We start from the raw sequence: 21,318 nt of genomic DNA on the forward strand, positions 1-21,318 counted from the left end.
TTTTCTGCGCGCAAAGGGGCCATCTTCTCGTCGATTGAACGAGCTCCAGCTGGCGCCTTTCCCCCGACACGAACCCCCAGCCAACTCGTCGCTGTCATGCCGCCGGCATTGAAACCCGCAGCACCGTCGCAGAGCCTCCTCCGATTTCTGCGCGCGCAGTCCGAGGGCTTCGCCTTCTCTGGCCTGAGCCACGGCGCAACCTGCGTCGTCCGCCGCTGCCCCAATGCCGCTTCCTCGCGTCGCAATGTCTCGACTGGCGCCAGCAGCACACCGCGGGTCCTCGTGAGGTATCTGGGCACGTCGTCGTCGCCCAGGCGCCCCGTCCTCGCCGTGATGCGGTCTGGCCTCCTGGATCTTGACGCCATCGTCCCTAGGTCGCTCTGCAGGAAACAGCGCACCATGGCGACCAGCTTGAACAACACGCCGGAGCAGCCGCCCACGCCTGACGCACCACCAGACTGCATGCCAGACAAGATGCCCTACAAGCCCAACAGACCCACATGGCGGGATTGGATATTCCGGCGCGAGGACGCAGCGCATGCGGCATCGCAGCTGAAAGAGGAGGATCTTAGGATCCTGGGTGATCAAGCCGGCTCAATCTTCCCGCGCCGGCCCATGACGGCGAAGGCGGCGCTGGACCCCCGGCTGCGATGCACCGAGGTGGACGGGAGCGGGAACGTGATCATGGTTGACGGCGAGCTCAAGAAAAGCGAGCTCATTGCCAAGGTACGCTTTCGACCTGCGTGGACCGCGCTTGAGGCCACGATGGCACATTATATATCGCGTCGTTGCCTGGCTAATCATCTATCTGAATAGTATGGGCTCCTCCCGCGAGATCTCCGCAAGATTGACTCGTCGAACCTCCCGCACATCGTCGTCCGCCCCTCTGCCATCCTACTCAACCTGCTACACTTGAAGGTGCTTATCAAGCACGACCGTGTCCTGCTGTTTGACGTCTACGGCTCGAGGACATCGTTTTCGCAGTCGGCATTCATGTACGACCTGCAGGGGAAGCTACAGCAGAAGCAGATGCCGGGCGCCAACAACCTGCCGTACGAGTTCCGCGCGCTCGAGGCGGTGCTCACGTCGGTGACGACGGAGCTCGAGGCCGAGTTCGGGACCGTCCGCGACCCTATCCTCCTCGTCCTCAGCGAGCTCGAGGACGTCATCGACCGCGAGAAGCTGAGGAGTCTCCTCTACCTGTCCAAGCGCGTAAGCACGTTTGAGCAAAAGGCGAAGTTGGTGCGCGACGCCATTGAGGAACTGCTCGAAGCCGACGACGATCTCGCGGCCATGTACCTCACCGAGAAGACGCACGATCTCTTCCGCGGCGAGGACGACCACACGGAAATCGAGCTGCTCTTAGAGTCGTACAACAAGATTTGCGACGAGGTGGTGCAGGAGGCGAGCAATCTCGTCTCGAGCATCAGGAACACCGAAGAAATGTAGGGACCTCTCTTTGCGGACGTGGATGTTGAGGTTGCAGTCCAGTCCCGGCCCCGGCTAACAAGAGAAATGTGTTGTTAGTATCCGGGCGATCCTGGATGCCAACCGCAACTCTCTGATGCTGCTAGATCTCAAGTTCAGCGTGGGAACGCTCGGGCTCGCCATGGGCACCTTCCTCGCGGGGCTGTACGGCATGAACGTGGAGAACTTCATCGAGGAGACCAACTGGGGCTTTGGGACCGTGACGGCCGTGTCGACCTTCTTCTCCATCATAGTCTGCTGGTACGGACTCATCAAGCTGCGCAAGGTGCAGCGCGTCAGGATGCGCGTCGACAAGCACCACAGCGGCGACCGGAGCCAGTTCTTCCAGGAGGACCCCAACGCACTGCTCGACCCCACCAACCGCGAGCGCCTGAGGAGGATCAACATGATGAAGACGGTCAAGCAGCGGCCGAAGCGGTGGTTTTGAGGGGCAAAGTTCGGAGGAAAGAGCACGACATATCGATGTCTTGTGTCTCCGGAATCGGCCCCTTTTTTAAACTATACCTCAGCGTTACAGGCTCTGTGCATAAAGTCTAGACGGGCGCTAGACGGTGTCAGGGGTGTTAGAGGCTGGAACTGGAGCCGTGTAGTCAACTAATTATATTCCTCTCATCTTTGCAAGTATGTAGCATATCATCTGTTTGTCAGAGAAAGGCTGTCTGACTCACGTCTCGGCTCATTGTTGGGCTACTGTTTGTATATAATTCTTACCTGGGTACCTATACAATGGATCAGCTGTAAACAGTATGTGTCGAGAGTGAGGAACTTTCGGGGGTTACATGTTGCCCTTTGTCGGGCTGTTTAGGGGCTTCCAATTGCAAGTGCAATGGATCCAATGGATAGATGGACCTAGATCACCCGCCTGGGACGAACGAAATAGAAGGGCACTCGGGCACTCCCTTCACCCGGCCATGGTCCCATGTTCCCCGCAGTTTAGCTGCAAAACCCCACTACGTAACAGGCAAGCCAAGCCCGGGGTTCTCTCGCGGCTGCCGTTTGCCGGAATCCGGAGAGTGACGCATCTGACGCATTCATTCATCCGAGTCCGTCCCTCTCCCACAAACAACTTGCCATTCACAAACTCGTTCACCTCCCAGGGCAACTTGGAGGAAATCTAAAGAGGAACAAAACCCCTCAGCCGTTGATGAGCAGGGAAATCCTAGCAAGGTTTTATTAACGTCGACCGATAATTCAAGTGGTCGGACATCGGTCAATCCAGTCAGGGTTATCACCGTCTCAGCTATTGTCATTGTCATTGACTGTTGTGCATGAGCTACTTTAGATTATAAGAGGAACTAAAGGTCAGTTGGCTACTTCTCATCCCATATCGCTTCTGAACAAACGCACTTGGACTCTCCGCCTCTTTCGGTCTCTCTCTGCTTGCCTCGAGATGTTGTCGAAACTCGGCCGACGCAGAGCCGCAAGACTCACATCGGTGCACCTGAACAAACAACACAACAGCAGCGTATCCGGCCTGCGGACCACTCTCACCGACATGCTATTGATACCGATCCTGCTTCTTGACCGTGCCTCTGCACACCGAGAGCGAGTTTCCCCGCCGAGAATCGTTTCTAACAAAAGACTCTTATGATGGTGACTCAGGCGCCGACATCGTCGTCCTCTTCTCACACTCTTACTCTCGTCTTCAACCTTGTCCCCGTCTCTGCCGCCACTTAGCTCTCGCCAACAGAGGAGTCTGCTGTCTCGCCCACCCAAAACACAACGGCCCGCATGGCGTCGAACAACAACTCATCGGCGGCGGCGCCCGCGCCCGCGACCTCGGAGGACCAGTACTTCAACACTAACCCGCCCCCCAAGGACCTCGACAGGCATGTGGCTCTCGCCCGCGACTTTATAAACTTCCACGCCGCAGTTGGCCGCCCGCTGGTGCTTGTGACGTCGGGCGGAACCACAGTCCCGCTGGGTATGTTTATTAATAACGGCTTTGCCTTCTCATCCTGCTGATACAGGGATGTTTCACAGAGAAGCAGACGGTGCGCTTCATTGACAACTTCTCGGCCGGCACACGCGGAGCAGTATGTTCTTTCATATTATTTACTTTTTGCCTCCCTGTATTTTCGATTGTTGTGAGGCACGACCTTTGTCTTGAGTAAACACTTTGCTTATTTGAGACAAATGAACAGACGAGCGCCGAATACTTCCTCGAAGCCGGATACGCCGTTCTGTTTCTGTATGCTGCTCTTTTCTTTTTTCTGGGGGTTTTTAGCCTATCCGTTGTTCAGGGGGCCCTTATCCGTTGTTTATTGTTGGTTTTGTCAGCCTAGACTAAAACCAGCTGACCACCTTAACCACTGCAGGCATCGCCAGTTCTCTCTCTTGCCCTTCTCTCGCCACTACAGCCATGCGACGGACTGCTTCCTCGATTTCCTAAGGGAAGGTCCCGACGGCAGCGTTGTCGCCCGCGACGAGGACGCCGGCAAGATGCTGCACGTGCTCCGCCAGTACCGCGACGCCCGTGACCGCAACTTGCTGCTCGTGCTGCCCTTCGTCAGCATATCCGACTACCTCCACGAGCTGCGGAGCATCACGCGGCTGCTGCGTCCGCTCGGCCCGCAGGCACTGCTGTACCTGGCTGCTGCTGTAAGCGACTTTTTCGTGCCGGTATGTAGACGATTCGAAGCGCAAAACGAGCTTGTATGCAGTGGTCCTGACAAAGAGGGCTGGCTTTTGCATGTCTATTAGCCTGAGCGCATGTCGGAGCACAAGATCCAGAGCACAAACGCCGTCGACTCGGTCCAGAAAGGGAGCAAGACGGCACCCACGACGACGGACGAGGAGATATTTGACAACTTCGACTCGTCGCCTGCCGTGCCCCGCAGCAAGCGCCTCGTGGTCGACCTCGATCCCGTCCCCAAGTTCCTCAAGAACCTCGTCGAGGGCTGGTCGCCCCAGGGCATGATCGTCTCGTTCAAGCTTGAGACGGACCCGGCCATCCTGGTGCACAAGGCCCGCTACTCGCTGGAGCGGTACCAGCACCACCTCGTCATTGGCAATCTGCTGTACGTTATTGCTCTTGTCTTTATGGCCCGAATGGTTTATGCGAGGTTCTTGTGCTGATAGTCTACTTTGTTCTTCTACAGATCCACACGCAAGTGGGAAGTTGTGAGTCCGGCCCCCTTTTCGTTTCTCTCACGCCATTAGATTCTGAAAGCTACACTCCCCCCCCCCTTTCGGTAAGATGCAAGGTATTGACCTGAGCCCCTGATGAAAGGTGTTTGTCGCTCCCGGTCTCCCAGACCGCTGGATCCGTATCCCCATCCACAAGCAGCAACACGAGAGCAGTGCCGATGGCAGTTCCGCCGCCGCCACACCAGCAGAAGAGCCAGAACCAGAAGCCGCGGCCGTCGAAAAGGACGAGCCGCTCGACCCAAAGAGCCTGCCCGAGGGCGAGCCTGAGCTCGAGATTGAGAGCCTCATCATCCCCGCCGTCAAGGAGCTGCATACTAGGTACATCAAGGCGTACAACGAGGGCAAGGCCCGCGGTTGAGGCGCAGAGAAGGCTGCCTCATGTCTCTGGGATTGGGGTGTCCCTTCGTATTTGATCTTTGCGGCAAGAGTGTACATACGCAGCTCCTTTTTATTGAGATGTTTTTTTATTTAGAGAAAATGCCTAAGCTGTTCTTTTTGGAAGTATTCTACCGACAACCTACCTTACGTATTGTCCGTAGTTGAGATGTTAGGTAAGGTAGGTAATGTATGAGCCAATGGGCGGTGTGACTTGGGCGACGATGGATGGCATTGTCTGATTGGTGTCCCGCAACATCCCTAATGCCTATTTGGGAACCCAGCAAGCGCCGTGTTGCTCTTCTTTCGGTTTCGACACGCCGCTCACTGCAGCACAAGAGGTCAAGGGTCCTCCCTCCAATGTCAGGTGTGATGATGCAGTCCCCGACATTCTCTCAGGTAGTTGACGGCGCATATTTCACCAGTTCACGTACCACCAAGCGTGCGGTACTTGTACTCCCATGCAACGGAGAAACATGAAGCCAGAAATGGACACAAGAAAATATCAAAGCAAAGACATACTTGGTGTGGTGTAATATCGCGGGCGCCGATATAGCCTGCTACCCACACACACACACACACCCTCTCTCTCACACTCACGCTCATGCTCCATGGAACCTGCCTGCCTCCGTTTATGGACGTTCCGGCTTCTCGAGTGAGCGCGGCTCGCCCGCTAGGTTTAAGGTGGGGGGATGGGAATGGATGAATGCCGCGCTCGCTCGCAAAAAAAGGAAAATGCGGGCGCATTGGTCTCCAATTGGACGCGTGCCGGCCCGCTCCTCCTGAGTTCAGATGGTTTCAGAAGGAGCGATCGCAACTGCCCCGGGCTTCAGACTGAATGCCCGAGCTTTTTTGCTACCCGAACTATAATGAAGGTTCAGGTAGTCAAATGGATCACCCATTCGGTTCAGTTTAGTTCCATTTTGTTAATGGTGGCCTGCGGTCCCGTCTTCTCTATCCTTTGTATCTTCTTCCCCTGCCTATTCCCGACTGCCGCCAGCCTTTTTTAAGGTTTTTGTTTTCCTTTTCCCCCCCATACCTACCCGCTTCGCACCTGGCCCTGTGTCAATCCAATCCAATCTTGGGTGGAAAGTTTCCAACATCCGCGGAAACTTGGGACGAACGAACGGAACAAAAACAACACATCGGGGGCGCGTACATGTCGGACTCGGGCGTGCTTACACCTAGAGAGATCGCGCCAGCGGCTCCTGTCTCGTATCTTCTTTGACAATCGCCCTGTTTCCTCCGCCTGGGTGGTTGGGCTACTGCTGAGGGCTTACTGGACCGGGCCGGACAGGGTCGGTTTTGGCTTTATTGAATTTCTTCTCGAAAAAGAAATATCTTTTTTCGTCCCTGGACTCTTCGAGTCTGTCTGCATTTCAATTCCGATTATTCTTATAACGATCCGTTTTTATGGCTTCCCGAGAAATGGATTGGAAGAACCCGCAGCAGCGGCGACAGCAGTCGTCGGCCTCGTCTTCGTCTTCGTCATCGATCAAGAGGCTCCCAGAGACGCCCGCACCGCCGAGCAGCTCTAAAAGACGGGTCGGCGTCCCCCCACCACCACCTGGCGCGGCCGCGACCGCGCCCATCTCGCCGGGCCAGGTCACTGCACTGGTGCGCGAGGCCCTCCAGAAGGCGCGCATCGACGACGAGAACCGCGCTCCAGACTCGGACGGCCTGAAGCCGGGCATCACGCTTGATCTCACCCAAAAAAACATCCCCGCCCTTCCCGACGAGGTTGTAGACATCCTCCGCAATAGCGTCGAGCGTCTGGCCCTCTCCCACAACTCCCTTGTCTCACTGCCCGCCCGCTTCGCCCGGTGCACCTCGCTGCGCTACTTGGCTGCCAGAAACAATGCCTTCGAGGTGTTTCCGCTGCCGGTATGTCCTTTTACGTTCATACGTGTACACGCATGCGCGAGCAAGCCCCTGGTCGCCGTCTATAACCACTCGTCGTCCCATCCCCGTGGCTAACCGATGCGCAGCTCTGCGATCTCACCTCCCTGGAGTTCCTGGACCTGGGGCGGAACAAGCTGGAAGAGCTCCCCCCTGAGATTGCTAAGCTCACTTCGCTCAAGGCCCTTGCTCTCCAGGATAACAGAATCAAGACGCTGCCTCTCGGCTTAGGTGACATGAGCTCGCTGCAAAGGCTGAGACTGGACGGGAACCCCATCAGCTTTCCTCCAAAGGAAGTTTTTGTAGTCCAGCGTTGGGACCTGGCCCCAAACGAGACGCTGTCCGAGAGTGTGTCGGAGTTGATGTTGACGGACCAGATCAAAAAGTATCTGGGCCAGCGGCTGAACGCACAGGCCATCGGCGGGGCCTCGGAATCCGAAGCAGGAGATGATGAATCTAGCGAGGGCGTCGACACACCACGCCTGCCCGCCAGAAGACCGGGCAGCCGCTTCCCAATACGAGTCAAGGGCTCCGGCACCGCCGGAGCCTTGTCTCCCCCCGTGTCGAGGTCTCCGTCGCTGTCGAGGCCGCCGCCTATCCCCGGCCGATCGCTGTCTCAGTACACCAACACTTTGGCCCGGAAGCAGGGCATTATACCCCTGACCATGGGTAAGTCCAACGAGAGCCTCCGGAGTAACCCCGAGCTGGTGAGGTCATCGCTGGACGAAGAGCGATCACAGAGCCGTTCCTCTACCCGTGCAGGTGAAGCCGTTGCCGCGGGTGGCAGACTGGCCCAACAGCCCGGTGCGGTCACTACAAGTGCCAGGGCATACCGGACGAGCACTCATTTCCGTGGTTTCAGCTATAGCGGGGGCTTGACTCTCCAGAACCCCTTCAGCCCCGAAGACCCGTCTTTGCAGCGGCCGCTATATGTCAGGGCCCTTTCCGCGTTGCCTGTTCGCAAGTACCAGTCCCAGGCAGTCGACCCGGTGCTGGAAGTTTCCAAAGGCATTCTATATTCGATATTTCAGCTGCACATGGGAGTCCAGACTCTGATGAGCCTCACCAACGATGGCGGAGCTAGGCGGTCTAGCCTCGAGATGGTATTCTACAATACCAATGTTTACTTTGGAGAGCTTGAGCGGGCAATTCAGGACTACGAGCTTTCGGCAGGCACTTGGGCCGGTACTCGAGAGCACGAGGGGATGCAGCGGGCATACGTCACCCTGATTCAGGCTTATGTCCACATCTGCTCCCGGCTCACCGGCAGCGTCGACCTTCTCGTGGATAATGGTGATCAGCGGTACATGCGAACATTCTTGTTGCTTCTTTACCACAGTGTTATGGAATTGCGTGCGACTATCAGCACATGGCTCGCGGCCCAGACCGCAGCACCTACACCGCACAGGCCGTCACCACCGCCTCGTGAGACTTTGCCAGCACCCAGGCCGCCCATACCGCCCGCAGTCACTCCTGGGAGGTCCCCTAAGCGCCAGATGCAGGTCAAGACAGATATACCGTACAACGTGGGCATACTACGGCGGCCGGTGGCGCACGCCAGGACACCGCCATCAAGCGATTCCTTTTCGTCGTCCGTATCTTCAGTCGAGGCTGGCCGCGGGCGTGAGGGCGAAACCGGCGGGCAGCAGGCCGATCCGGCCAGCAGTGACGGAGACCAGCAATTCGAGTGCTTCTTTGTGTCGCTCAAAACCGCATCCGAGCTGGCCCAAGAGACTCTGCCGGGGCTCAAGAACCTCTTCGCTGGGGGACTCCGCAAGGCCCGCTCGGCCGAGGACACGGTCAGCTGGGAGCTCTTGCTCAAAAGGAGCGCCGCCGTCGCACAGCAGGAAGAGCCGCTACGTGCCCTCCTGTCGACGATCCGGCTGCGCGACCCGAGCCTAGGCGCCCGCTCGCCGTTCTGGGGTCTCTGCCACAGCCTGTTTGTGTCTTGGGCCGAGCTGTGCGACCAGATCAAGCTGGCGCTCGACACGAAGCTCATCGTGCGGTTCCCGGCCGACACGGAGATGGGGATCCGCCAGATCTCGCGCAACATCAAGGACGGCATGAGCCTCTGGGACGTCGTGCGGAGACAGGCAGCGGCTAGCAGCCTCGCCACCACCTCTTCTTCGGCTCGCTCTGGCAGCCCCGCGCGGAAAACCGACCAGGCCCTGCCCCTAACGCCGCAGAGCGCGGCGCTAGGGCCAGCCGTCCGCGCCACGAAGCCGTTCTCTCCTCCCTGACGCGGCGGATTTGTTTTACTTTTCTTCATTTTCACTCATGTTTGTGTTTTTTCGTCTTCTGCTGCATCGTTGTGGGGTACCATTATATCTGGCCGGTTGGGACTCGCCTCGGGTTTACAGAACTTCCATTTTCAAAAGGGGAGTGTAAAAATGTGTTTTACTTTTTTTGTATTCTAATTTTTCTTGCTCCGTGGGGCTTTGTCTCCTTATACAGATACTGGATGTTGTTCGAGTGGTGATGGGCTAGGGGTTTTTTTTTTCACATGTGAAGGAATACGCAGAGTTACGACTCAAGTCATGGAAGGGAAATGCATTTTCGGGATCTGGGTATGTATTGACGGATGGGTTGGGTTGTCTGGCTGGCTATCTTACCTAGGTAGACACGGATTTGGGTGTTGGTGTAAGGTTATGGGATCGGGCACATGATGTATGTATGCGCATATATGAACCTATGTGCAATACATACGGGACTTAAAGGGCTTGGGACAGACTTCACGTTATGGTCTGTTCAATAGACTCTGGTCATGTCAAGCACTGTACATACTGTACACTGGCAGAGTGCAATGATATGTTTATTAATGAAGGAAGAAGTCTTGCCCAAACTTGTTTACTAGGACTTCTTCCAACCTTTCTTCGGCTATTGGGGAGTTGGATGCAAGGCTTGTTCCCATTCGACTATTCATCAAGGTTCTGCTCGCCGCCTTGGTTGCCAGATCCGACGTTAAAGGTTCAAGCACGGTACCGTGAGGCTATGGGAAGGACGATATGAAAGAGTGAAGAATGAATATTTTTCTACACTAATAGGAAATACAAATCCCAGGGGCTTCCCGCCATTTCCATGTGACGCGCGAGCCTTGGGGCTGGCTGACAGCTCTGACAGGCGGGCGTTGCCTTGGACAGATGCCGCATGACGAGGGGACCCTCACGCGCCCCGCAATTTCATGAGGGGTCCCCTCACCAGAAGTCTATAGTACAGTTCCTTGGGTGTATGGGCCAGGCCAAATGTATGTACCTCTGACTTGGCGATAAGATAAGCCAAGAAGGCTTCCGCACCGCCAAGGTCTCCCAACAAAAAGGGTTGGAGTAGGTAGGTTAGCTTCCTTTACGGAGTACGGATACCTAGCCCAGGGTCTCTTGCCCACCGGGCTGGTGCCTTGAACATCCGCCAGGCCCGTTATCCCGCCCACCTGCCCGCCTCACCCAACTAAACTGAACGGAAGCACGAATGACGATGCGCCAGCCCTAGGTGTGACTCTGCCTGTCTGCCAGCCTGCCACCATCATCTGCCTAGAGGCGAGCAAGCAAGCAAGCAGCCGATCCCCAAGCTGCTCTGCCTACCCCTGCCGTGGCTCCCAGCCAACCAAACGAATAGGGCTCTATTGCGGAATACCTTCCCGACCTACCACCTCCCCTCGCGTGGGCTTAGTAGCTGAGGTACATTACCGAGAAATACATGGGCAAATACAAATAGAGTGCACAGCACCAATATTTTGCCCATTTCTATTTTCCTCGTATATTCGGAGCTCTCCCCGTCCACCTCTCGCGCGAGTCCCCGTTCCCGCCTGGCCTCCCCTCGCCTCGCCCGCACACCGTTCCGAACTCACGTCAACTCTTCACCTCGGGGCGGACAAGCTTCTTGACCTCCCTGCACCGACACAAACATATGCGATACGACACAACCAGCAAGCAACGATGCGGGATCCGTTAGCCTTCTCGATCCCGGCTCTGAGCAAGGCCGTGCAGCCATGGGCGGACCGGCTGGCGTTCCCCGTGCTGCCGCTGCACGCCCACGAGGTGGTGGGCTCGGCGCTCTTCTACACGTTCGTGCACGTCGTCGTGTCGCCGGCGCTGTCGAGCCGCTTCTTCCCCAAGTACTACCCGCGGCACTCGCGCGCCAAGAAGGCCAACTGGGATGCCCACGTCGTCTCGCTCATCCAGAGCGTGATCATCAACTCCCTGGCGCTGTGGGTCATCTTCTTCGATGCCGAGCGCAAGTCGATGGACTGGCAGCAGCGCGTCTGGGGCTACACAGGCTCGTCGGCCATGATCCAGGCTCTGGCCTGTGGCTACTTCGTCTGGGACCTGGGCATCACCCTGCTGAACCTCGACATCTTCGGCATTGGCCTGCTCGCCCACGCCGTCAGCGCCCTGGCCGTCTACTCGTTTGGATTTGTGCGTTTCTTCCCTTCACACCTCTTGCTGCGGGTCCGTTCTTTTCTGACAAGACAACGCAGAGACCCTTCCTCAACTTCTACTCGCCCGTCTTCATCCTCTACGAGCTGTCGACGCCCTTCCTCAACATCCACTGGTTCTTCGACAAGCTGAACATGACGGGCTCCAAGGCGCAGCTATACAACGGCATCGCGCTGCTGGCTACCTTCTTCTCGTGCCGCCTGGTGTGGGGCAGCTACCAGTCGGTGCTGGTCTACGCCGACATGTGGCGGGCGGTGCGCCGCTCGCCCGACGCCCTCTACGTGGCCGCGGCGGCGGCCGCCAACGCCGCCAGCAACTCGATGTTCCTGCCGTTTGCCGACCCCGACGCCAACATGATGGCCTTCGTCACGGCCGCCGCCGAGCAGCCCGTGCCCGTGTGGCTGGCCCTCGTCTACGTCGCCAGCAACATCATCCTCAACACGCTCAACTGGCACTGGTTCTTCAAGATGATCACCGCCGTGCGGAAGCGCTTCGACCCTCCCAAGGGCGGCGATGCTGGCAAGGCGGCCGTCAAGGAGGAGAAGAAGCCGTCGGCAGTCACCACTGCCACGGGCGTCATCGACGAGAAGAAGCACGTCGTCCCGGGAAACAACTTGACGCACCGCAGGCAGCACTCCATCATCGAAGACGTGGTCCCAGATAGCGAGGAACTCCGCGATGGAACCATCCAATGAGGCTTTGGGAGCCAGGGGGGCGGGAGCGGGTAGGGGGGAAGCGAACCGAGCCAAAGCTAGGCGAGCGAGCGAGCGAGCGTTGGAGCGAGGAAAGGTGCTAGCTGACTTACCTTACTGACTGAGCCAACGGACGGGGTTGGAAACTTGCGCTTCTCAATTTATTGTTTCCTTGTTTAAACGCGTTGCATTTTCTATGCATATATACAACCCTTCTCCTTTTTAATGGCTTGAACAAACCTTCAGGTTCCTGTTTTGTCATTGCTAATATCGTTCCAGGCTTGTTTGCTCGAGTGGGCAAGGATCATGTCATGTGCATGGACCAACCCAAGTCTCAAAGTACAGTTCCAACTCCTTGCTTCTCTATCTGCCTTACCTAGGTAGGTAGGTAGGTAGCCGAGCACGTATGTATGTATCCTCAATCGAGTATGTAATTTGACTGCCTACTTTCTTGCCCACCTACTTTCCGTTCAAAATACAAACACGCCTTTGTATGTGTGTACGCAAATTCGCCACAAATAAGAATGAAGAAAGGGAGATGAGAAACTTTGAAAAATTGAAAAAAAGGAAAAGAAATAGTAAGAAGATTAAAAACAGAAAGAGAAACAGTTAACTAGGTAACCACCTCGCGCCAAATTGCGTACGGTAAATACATACATGATCATGAGGGCATAAAAAACATTCAAATGGCCTCTGGTCAGGCCAAACCTACCACCCCGGCTGTTGAGCGGATGGAGGGGGGATGCCAGGCACTAGTCTGTCGTTCATGGAGACGCCCATGGCCGGCTCGGCCTCATCGTCCTCGTTCTCGTTGAACGAGTGTACCGTGGCGGTGCCGCAATCCATCGTCGGGCCGTCCCACGACGAAGCTGCGGTGTGTATCTTGTTAGCCACGGTGCTCGACTAGACAAGGAAGAAGGGAAGGGAGGGGGGACAATACATACCGACAAGCAGCGGCGCGTTGGGGTGCCAGCTGACGTCCCGGATCAGCGTCATCCAGCCGTCGTTGACGGGGCGGCCGGCGTACGCGCGGACGCGGCGCCCCAAGCCGGGCCGCACGCCCCTGGTGTGCGACTTGACGTCGATCTTGGCCGCGAGGGTGGCGTCGAGGTTCCACACGTAGATGAAGCCGTCCTGGCTGCCCGAGTAGACGTAGTGCGAGTTGGTGCTGCCGGGCGGCGAGAAGTGGCAGCGGATCAGCGTGCGCTGGATCTTGTGGCCGCGGAACGTCACCAGCGAGTTGTCGTGCGGGTGCTTGAACCACTTGTTCTCGTCGTAGTCTTGCCACCGGTAGTCGTAGTCGTACTCGTGCGATCTCGTCACCCGCGTGGGATCGACCTCCTCGAACCGCGACGTCGACATGGCCATGCGCAGGTCCCAGAGCTTCATGCTCTGGTCCTTGCCGTTACTAAGGATGTACCGCCCGTCCCCCTTGCTGTCGATGTAGGTCAGGCCCTGGATGTGGCCCACGAAGGCGCCGGCCTCTCTGTTGTCGCCCATGCTCCTCGTGTCCCACACCTTGATGGTGCAGTCGTCGGAGCCCGAGTACAGGATGTGCGGCGACAGCTTGTCGGCAAAGCAAACGGCGTTCACGTCGTTGTGGTGTCCTACGACGTGGTGGATGGGCTGCCGCCGCTCAATGTCATATACCACGATGGAGTCGGCACCCGTCCCGGCAACAAGGTGGCGGCCGTCGCCAGAGAAGCGGACGGAGAAGATGGCAAAGGAGTTTCGGGCCGTGTTCGCGCCTCGGTTCGTGGCGTTAGCAAGGTTGAGAGCATACGGATCGCCTGTGTCGTCGGGGTCGGTAGGTGCGAAGCAGACGTTGCTCTGAAGGGACGAGTAGACGAGCCACTTGTTGTCAGGGCTGAGATCTGCGTCAGTCAGGTTCCACTGGCCGAATGGAAGCGTGACTGTCTTGTAGTGCCTCCAGTTGTAGGGATTAGAAGTGTCGTATAGGCGCACGCGAAAGTCCTGAGATTTCATTTAGCGGGCAGCTCATCAAGGGCTGCGAGGTTTTGGCAGACCAACCCTGACACATGCATAAAAAAAGTTGCCGTCGTCGGAAAACTGCCCGCAGCAGACGGGATCGTCGTAGTGGATGATCATCTCGGGCTTTGACGAAGGTATCATTTGCTAAGACACGGTTAGGACTCCGGGGGAAGCACAAGCCAGAAACACCTTTTACTTGCCTGAGCCATGAGGCCTTGCTGGATCTTGCGGCCATAACCGGTCTCGATACCTAACTCGCGTTCGAATATTCGTCGGGCTAGTCTCTTACTGTCGCGGTCTCTGGCGTCAAATGCGCCAAAGAGGCCAGACTCGATCAGTTTTCGGCCCTCGTCGCTCGGCACCTTTGGGAATCGGTTGGGGTCCAGATCCCTCCTTCTCCTGGTCGACCACGGATCCACTTCTTCGTTGTCGTCAAAGATGACATGGCGGAGGTCTTGGCCTCGGAGAAGGCCCAAGATCTGGCGAATTGTCAAAAACCCCGGCCCAGTCCGTCCTGGAAAGACGAGTTAGTCGCACTGTCCCGCATTCTAAACGCCAATGAGTTTCCCCGAGCGGCGGGAGCATGCCTTGCATGCCGCGACGCAGAATAGGCCTTTGCTTACCGGCAATGATTCTCAAAATCCTCCGGTGCAAGTTGTTCTCGGCGCCCGCTTCAGCTCCGTCGCCGCCGGCGCCTTGACCGGGAATCTCCTGGATGAGAAGCTCTAGTTCGACCTCGCCGGCTTCGGCATCTAGTCACCAGTCAGAATGTGGGGTAGGGCGGGCAGCGGGAAAACGAGCAGCTCGCTCATGCTCCAGCTTATGCTCATACTGATGCTAATGTCAGAACGCACCCAAGTACTCATTTGCCTCGTCATCATCTACATCTTCGTCTTCGTCGACATCCTCATCTTCGTCGACATAATCTCCGTCGTTGTCGTCGTCGTCGTCGTCTTCGTCCTCGTCCTCGTCCTCGTCCTCGTCGACATCCTCGCCACCCTCGGGCCGATCATGGTTATGGTAATGATCGTGGATGTGGCCCTGAAGCGTCGTGAACCAGTCATAGTCGTCATCGTTGTCGTCACCGGACTCGTGTTGGTGCTCATGAGAACTCAGATAGGCCTCGCTATCGTCGTCGGCGCCGGCCTCGGGATGCCCGGCGGTACTCATTTTGGGCGCCTTGTCCCGACCCCCCAATGCAATCAGCAAAGCGGGGCTGTGCGGCGAGATGGGTTGAGATGGGTTGAGATGGGATGGGCGTTTGGCCAAATGACACTTGTGGTTGGTCTAGCTAAAACCCGGAGGGAGACCGACAGGTTCAATTCCCGAGCGTTTGATGCACGTTGCAACCCGGAGCCTTTGCTATGGGGAAAGGCAAAGCACAAAGAATCCAACGTACGAGGCGGCGGCAGAGGGGTTCAAACTAGGACTGGAGCTAGAACGACGTCTAGTCGCAAGGGAAGTTTTAGGTCCGGTAAAGTGTTGCACCAGGCGTCGGCATCAAACATGTCTATGAGGCTGGTCCAGGTTGGGGTAATGAGGCATTCCCGGTCAAACGACGTCGACATCTTCCATCCCATCCTAGACCCCTAGTCCCAAGGCAGATGCAACGTGCAGAAGGTCCAAGTCCGCCCGCGATTCTGCGGTGACGACATGCGGCCGACAAATCGGAAGCTTCGTCCTCGGATGGTGGGGTCGTGCCGCGACACTAGCAATACAGAATACAGAACTCGGACTTATCCGCGGAGTTATCAACACAACGGGCAGAAGCGAGCTACCTGCTTAGAAGATAAAAATAAGTACAGCATTCTCAACGACGAGAGACATAGTTGACGAAGAGACATCAATATATTTCCTCTTCTTTATCTGCTAGTATTGTACTTTTGGCGGTGTTTAGACTCGTTATGAACTCGGTAACAGCTTAGGACTTGAAGCCCCTAGTCCCCAATGCCCACCGAAGCTTCGGATATCGAACAATAAAAAGATCTCGTCACAAACCAAACTACCATATACTATCCAATGCGATTAAACTAGAAATAATAATCAAGTACCCAAAGTTCTTAGGCCTTGGAGACATGCCCTTCGGCATCAGCCAGCAGCATACCGGGGCCCGAGGTCGAGCTTGTGGAACCATCCCAAGTGCTTGACAGCTGAGGTAGGTAGCAGGCAACAGCGCGTTTGCTAATAGTTAAGACGACTGCGAAACCTCGAGGCGACTTACTCCTACTGCGCCTTTTTTCTCAACAGCTGGGCTGGGTGCGGTTTATCAGGACCAAAGAGCCCGAGAAAATATGCGGTCCGGGTGAAGAACAAGAACGCCTGCATCCCCAAATTAATATCAGCAGCCACTCTAATCTCGCAAACCGGCAGAGGCCAAGCTCTGCGAAAGCAAAAAAAAAAAAAAAAAAAAAAAAAAAGACCTCAACAGGAGAGAGAACGAGAGAGAAACCTACCGTAATCCCGATATTGCCCCACGCTAGGATATTCCAATCCGCGACGGCTAGCGCCTGGTCGCGGCCTAGGGCGAGACACGAGATGGCGACATGGCCAATGTCGGCAAGCCACAGCGCGACCAGGTAGTTCTTGACGACCCTGGGCTCGCTCGTCGAGTAGAGCACGGCGACGGCCACCAAGAAGGCCAGCCCGTAGCAGTTGCCAAGCTGCCGGGCCACCACGCGGCTGTGCCCTGTCAGTGCGGCGGGCGCCGCCGCGGGCGTTCCCAGCTGCTCCGCCGTGAACCAATCCGGCCACGCGATGGCGTAGATGGCGCCGAAGACACTTGACGAACGAGCCAATTACCATCTGTTGTTGCTGTTTCTGCGGTTTATGAAAAAAAGGCAAAGAAATAAAAGTCACCTTCCGCTTATTGGAGGGATAGACATGTGTGCCACACGCAGAGAGGAAACACGCTGTTATCTTACAGTGAAATGGGCTCCGCGATCGTGAACACGAACCGCGGAAACGCGGGCAACTGCGAGGCCATGGCTGTCAAGTATATATTAATAAGATACTTGATACAATTGCACGTCAAGAGCGGCGTCTTTTCTACTCTTTGATCGATTGGCAAAAATGTGAGATTTCTACATGTATGTAGCAGTATACGCCATAAACAGAGAAAACGGGTTCTGTCCGCCGAATTTGGCTAGCGCATGCTGCCATTTTCGGCGGCCAGAACACCAAGCGCACAACATAATTAGTTCCGAGCTACAGAAAGGAATAAGGACAGAGCAGGAAAGGGTATATTGAGGAGCGCGCAGACTACAGCTTAAAATATATATATATATGGGGGCGGCGCCCATAACTCGGATCCGCGTGAATAGTTCTACAAGCTCCATCTTGGCCAAGATTAATCCAACTCTAGGATATAGTCTTGCTCCTGGCCGCTGAGCTGCTTCTCAGCCTCTTCCTCCATTGCCTCGAATCGTTTTTCGTCTGAGGATTCGAGTTTCTCTTGCGACGGGCGGACTAACTTCTGCTTGACCATCCTTTGCCTACTTCTACCCTCCAGAACCTCATCTGACCCCCGCCTCCGCTTCAGTGTCTGCTCGAAAGCCTCACTTTCCTGAACCAACTCATACAATTGAGTGGAGGAATGGTAATTTCCCCTTGAACATTTTGGATCTCGGAGTAATCAAACTGATTACTGAAATCCTTTAGCCAAATTCGGAGTTTCTTTTTGCCATTGACTAAATTTCCATCTGTATCGCGAAAGGTACCCTTGAAGGTCTCTTTTATTGTAAGGGTAGTTTCTCCCTTTTCCTTAGTCTTGTTTAGTCGCCATACTATCACTCTTGCTTCGTTTCCCTGGTATACAAGGTCGATCCCGATAACAGCCTGGGTTAACCCATTTGAACCCAGGATATAGTCATCTGCAAGGAACTGCAAATCTTGGCGTTTTTGCGAATGTGAGACCTCTAGGATAATGCCAAGTTCTGTCGTATTCTTATGTGCAAACGACCCGTCTGGGCAATGCAAACGGCCCGTCTAGGCAATGGGAACTACCATCCCTCTCAATATTGGGACTTCCTATTGAGCGTACGTCCCGAGTGAAATCGGCAGCGACTCGGTCGTTACTCTGCTCGATAATATGTAGTTGCCGTATAACTAGGCGTTCGAATGCTCCGATGACGGCTTCGTGGACAGTGCCCGGCATTCGCAAGACGAACTTGGCGAGCTGAGGGAAGTAGTCGTACCTAATTAGGGGTTAGCCAATGTGATACTAGATAAGGGGTAGCTGGACGAAGAGGGGCAGAGAGATAGAGGGACAAAGGGATAGGCTACCTACTTTAGCCAGCGATAGTCCCCTTCGGCTTCGAAACGCGCCTCCAAAGCCTTGAACTCGTCACGATTGAGGCTGATGTACTACCACTCCTCTTCGACCTCGACTCGGCCACAGATATGATTGGGAATTTCGGCGATAATCTTATCGACGCCCGAGACGGGCAAGCCCACAGACGGTGTGGTGGAGGCGGGATATACTGTCTCTGGGGGCGTTACTAGGAGCGTTGCCGGCCGATTGAGCTCGGCGAATTTTCTCTTGTCAGCCATATGGGCGGATGGCTTTGATAATGAAGATTGAATGCGCGTGCATCTAGAGCGACTGCAAGGAGCAGGGCTCGCTTGCTTGTTGACGACGGAAGGAGCAGGTATTATTATTATTAGGGCGATTGCTTCGCTTGCCTGCTGATTGGCGATGGAAGGAAGAAGGAACTGGTTGCGGGGGCGGCGTCCAGAACTACCCCGCCAAAAATGTAGTGTTTTGGGGTCGGCAACCCTAAACAGCGATACAGACTAGGATCAAAAACCGCCGTATTGCGTGCTGGTGCAATTATGAAGAATATGAGAAGAAGGGCAAAGGTCCATAATACAGGAAAGAGACGCCGGGGGATGTATTTTTATTTATGTTTAGGCGCAAGGACGAAGAGTCGCGGGGATGATGGAATGGCCGCGCTAAAGCAAATGAGGAGAGTTGGGGGAGGGCGCCTTTCCCGGAACGTGCAGCACCGTGTTCTATAACACAAAGAAGGATGTCCCCGACAAAAGTCTTAACTCGGGGACAGCACGGGCAGCGTGCCAGCCGGCAAGAGCTCCATGTTTGGCAGTTGCGACTCTCTCCCTCTGACAGAGTGGGGCCTCAGTTTGCCACCTCCCATAGAAAAGCGGGCCCTCAGCAAGCAGCAGCGGGGTCCAAGAGTGGACCCCTCAAAAATCGCAGCCGCGCACGGATCACACGAATTTGCTTAAATACTTGTGCCGGCAGCCTTCAATTCTCTTCCTCTTTTTCTTTTTTTTTCCCCATCCCAGTGCAGAGGTTTTACGTGTATCAGTGAGGATTCGTCCGAGATCACGTTTTTGCTAGTTGAAAACTACAACCCTGACCGCTCCTAGTTGGCTTCGGCCGGCTGGGGAATTTTTGGAACAAACTCATTACCCGATTCTCTTTTCATCTCCGTCGGCCTGCGCGCAGGTCGAGGCGAAGAAGGGCTGATTCCGAGCAGTGACGCGATTGTCAAGAGGGGCATGCAAGTCTATCGCTGTGGTGGTTGCGTTGCTCTACTGAACCGGAGTGTGATTTACTGCTGTCTGCCTACGTGCGTGCTCGACCTGGCTGACCCGCAACCGTAGCTCCTGCGTCACGCAGGACGTTTACCTTGGTCAAATTTTGCGCGCAGCAGGTACGAAGTACACGACGGAGATTCGAAGCAACCTCGACTCCCCCCACCGCGAATGGAATTGATTAATGTTTAATGCAGTCACAGTTGTACGATTCAGTTGAATTCAATTTGCTTTGCATTGCTTATTTACATTTGGAAGAACGAAACTCTGACATGCACATGATTTTCACGCAGTGTCCAGAACGATGACCTCGGCTTCTTCCTCGCCAATGCTCTCAACCACGAGGCGGTCTCCGGCCGTGACGTCTTCCACGAACGCGCCGTCGCCCTCCTCGAGCTCCGCGTCCTCCCTCCCGTCGAGTCTGATCTTTGACCCGCCGCCTTTCGTCATGGGCAGGTGGATGTAGACCTTGCGCTTGGCCGCCCCGTCCGCCTTGGCGCCCACTGTCCACTCGAATTCCGCGCCCGGGGCGATGATGCCGGCGGCCATGACCAGGTCGGCGTGGATGGGTATTGTGTCGGGGATTGTGGGCTCGGCCGCCTTCTCCTCCTCGGTGGTGGCCTCGACGCCGGCCTTGAGCGGGCTCAGGATGTTGACGAAGCCGTTGCGCTTGTCGTCGTCGTCAAAGTGGCGCGTATGATATCTCGGCGTCAAACCGCGCGCCCACGGCACGGCCCAGATCTGCAAAAAGTGCACCGTGTCATGGTTGTGCTCGTTGAACTCGGAGTGGGCGATGCCCGTGCCGCCCGTCGTGAACTGTACATCTCCCCGGTGCATGCGGAAGAAGCGGTCCGACTGCCCGCCCTCGGCTCCCTTCTTGAGCATGGAGTCGCGGTGCGTCAGCTCGCCCGAGAGGATGTAGCTGAAGATCTCAAAGTTATTGTGGCGGTGCGTGGGGAAGCCCGAGTTGGCCTTGACGCGGTCCTCGTTCAGCACCCGCAGAGCCCCAAACCCCATGAGCTTGGGGTTGTACCAGTCCGAGAAGCTGAAGGAATGGTACGTGTTGAGCCATCCGTGGTCGCCGTGCCCCCGGGCAGAAGACAGGTGGGTGGTGATTTTGGCGTCGTACAGAGTCTTGGACATTGTGTTCCTGACTGCGTTGAGCATGGGTTGCTCGCTGGTTGAAGTATGGATAGCTTGGAGCTGAGATTCTGACAGGTGAGACGTGGTATACACTGAGAGAGGACTACTCTTGAGTAAAGACTTGATCGCAGACGAGTTGTAGGAGATGATGGAAATTGGGACAACGAAAATCGACAGAGTAGTCACAAAGCGCCCCATTTATAGCAATGAGCAGAGGAGTGTTTTTTTTTTGTATCTAGCATCTAGATCTGACGAGAAGGAGCTCGCGCGCGGGTATTTCACGCTGATAACCCAATTCTTGGGTGAGTATGCCAAATGTATCCAAGGAGCCTTCGCAGCTCGAGTACGGAATAATTGGTGCTTAAAAATCACCGTACCTCTTTCAGCGGCGATTGGCCAATCAGCCTGCTTACTGAAGCTGCTGACGCTGGATTACCCATGATTACGGATGCGCCAAGCGTAACGTAATGGCGGGGTGTGTACCAGAATGGAAATATTGGCGGAAATACATTCCAAGCTGGCACTGAAGGAAGCCTGAAGACTATTACAGAATACGGAAGAATGTAAATTACAGAACAGGTTTATTCAGC

The 21,318-nt window shown here is 55.7% G+C and overlaps 8 protein-coding genes across 8 annotated transcripts; 4 read left to right on the forward strand and 4 right to left on the reverse strand.

Moving 5' to 3' along the window:
• Nucleotides 1–96: 96 nt before the first annotated feature.
• On the forward strand, nucleotides 97–1,915 carry B0T26DRAFT_645596 (mitochondrial inner membrane magnesium transporter mrs2; the record flags this gene model as incomplete). Its single annotated transcript, XM_060437739.1, has 3 exons — nucleotides 97–726; nucleotides 817–1,445; nucleotides 1,528–1,915. The coding sequence occupies 3 exons, from the start codon at nucleotides 97–99 to the stop codon at nucleotides 1,913–1,915; spliced, it is 1,647 nt and encodes a 548-aa protein (XP_060295899.1).
• Nucleotides 1,916–3,219: 1,304 nt separating this feature from the next.
• B0T26DRAFT_648002 (phosphopantothenate-cysteine ligase-like protein) lies at nucleotides 3,220–4,996 on the forward strand (the record flags this gene model as incomplete). The annotated part of the gene is made up of 8 exons (XM_060437966.1): nucleotides 3,220–3,412; nucleotides 3,472–3,524; nucleotides 3,633–3,679; nucleotides 3,807–4,110; nucleotides 4,192–4,508; nucleotides 4,590–4,611; nucleotides 4,721–4,790; nucleotides 4,842–4,996. The coding sequence occupies 8 exons, from the start codon at nucleotides 3,220–3,222 to the stop codon at nucleotides 4,994–4,996; spliced, it is 1,161 nt and encodes a 386-aa protein (XP_060295900.1).
• Nucleotides 4,997–6,441: 1,445 nt separating this feature from the next.
• Nucleotides 6,442–9,152, forward strand: B0T26DRAFT_645427 (RAM signaling pathway protein-domain-containing protein; the record flags this gene model as incomplete). Its single annotated transcript, XM_060437718.1, has 3 exons — nucleotides 6,442–6,897; nucleotides 7,002–8,516; nucleotides 8,559–9,152. 3 exons carry the CDS (start codon nucleotides 6,442–6,444, stop codon nucleotides 9,150–9,152), a joined length of 2,565 nt encoding a protein of 854 aa, XP_060295901.1.
• A 1,692-nt stretch (nucleotides 9,153–10,844) lies between these two features.
• Nucleotides 10,845–12,040, forward strand: B0T26DRAFT_751211 (TLC domain-containing protein; the record flags this gene model as incomplete). The annotated part of the gene is made up of 2 exons (XM_060445347.1): nucleotides 10,845–11,324; nucleotides 11,387–12,040. The coding sequence occupies 2 exons, from the start codon at nucleotides 10,845–10,847 to the stop codon at nucleotides 12,038–12,040; spliced, it is 1,134 nt and encodes a 377-aa protein (XP_060295902.1).
• Nucleotides 12,041–12,745: 705 nt separating this feature from the next.
• B0T26DRAFT_751212 (WD40-repeat-containing domain protein) lies at nucleotides 12,746–15,199 on the reverse strand (the record flags this gene model as incomplete). Its single annotated transcript, XM_060445348.1, has 6 exons — nucleotides 12,746–12,906; nucleotides 12,982–14,011; nucleotides 14,069–14,173; nucleotides 14,206–14,543; nucleotides 14,653–14,781; nucleotides 14,884–15,199. The coding sequence occupies 6 exons, from the start codon at nucleotides 15,197–15,199 to the stop codon at nucleotides 12,746–12,748; spliced, it is 2,079 nt and encodes a 692-aa protein (XP_060295903.1).
• Nucleotides 15,200–15,806: 607 nt separating this feature from the next.
• B0T26DRAFT_708536 (uncharacterized protein) lies at nucleotides 15,807–17,288 on the reverse strand. Its single transcript, XM_060441901.1, has 3 exons — nucleotides 16,951–17,288; nucleotides 16,483–16,807; nucleotides 15,807–16,348 (listed from the first exon to the last, which is right to left on the reverse strand). The coding sequence occupies exons 1-3, from the start codon at nucleotides 17,010–17,012 to the stop codon at nucleotides 16,253–16,255; spliced, it is 483 nt and encodes a 160-aa protein (XP_060295904.1). The 5' UTR covers nucleotides 17,013–17,288; the 3' UTR covers nucleotides 15,807–16,252.
• Nucleotides 17,289–17,375: 87 nt separating this feature from the next.
• Nucleotides 17,376–18,577, reverse strand: B0T26DRAFT_675473 (uncharacterized protein; the record flags this gene model as incomplete). Its single annotated transcript, XM_060439834.1, has 4 exons — nucleotides 17,376–17,591; nucleotides 18,069–18,222; nucleotides 18,315–18,391; nucleotides 18,509–18,577. The coding sequence occupies 4 exons, from the start codon at nucleotides 18,575–18,577 to the stop codon at nucleotides 17,376–17,378; spliced, it is 516 nt and encodes a 171-aa protein (XP_060295905.1).
• Nucleotides 18,578–19,870: 1,293 nt separating this feature from the next.
• Nucleotides 19,871–20,728, reverse strand: B0T26DRAFT_645470 (RmlC-like cupin domain-containing protein; the record flags this gene model as incomplete). Its single annotated transcript, XM_060437726.1, has 1 exon — nucleotides 19,871–20,728. One exon carries the CDS (start codon nucleotides 20,726–20,728, stop codon nucleotides 19,871–19,873), a length of 858 nt encoding a protein of 285 aa, XP_060295906.1.
• Nucleotides 20,729–21,318: the final 590 nt, after the last annotated feature.

The sequence above is a fragment of the Lasiosphaeria miniovina genome (genome assembly GCF_030549165.1).
Source record: "Lasiosphaeria miniovina strain SMH2392-1A chromosome Unknown B0T26scaffold_4, whole genome shotgun sequence".
NCBI lineage: Eukaryota > Fungi > Ascomycota > Sordariomycetes > Sordariales > Lasiosphaeriaceae > Lasiosphaeria > Lasiosphaeria miniovina.

What these genes read in the sequence shown, in the direction of transcription:
- B0T26DRAFT_708536 (XM_060441901.1), bottom strand. Translation starts at nt 17,012, where the DNA reads ATGGCCTCGCAGTTGCCCGCGTTTCCGCGGTTCGTGTTCACGATCGCG. An exon ending in ATCGCGGAGCCCATTTCACT is followed by an intron (nt 16,808 to 16,950) that starts GTAAGATAACAG and finishes TCGTTCGTCAAG; the next exon opens with TGTCTTCGGCGCCATCTACG. An exon ending in GGGGCAATATCGGGATTACG is followed by an intron (nt 16,349 to 16,482) that starts GTAGGTTTCTCT and finishes TTGGGGATGCAG; the next exon opens with GCGTTCTTGTTCTTCACCCG.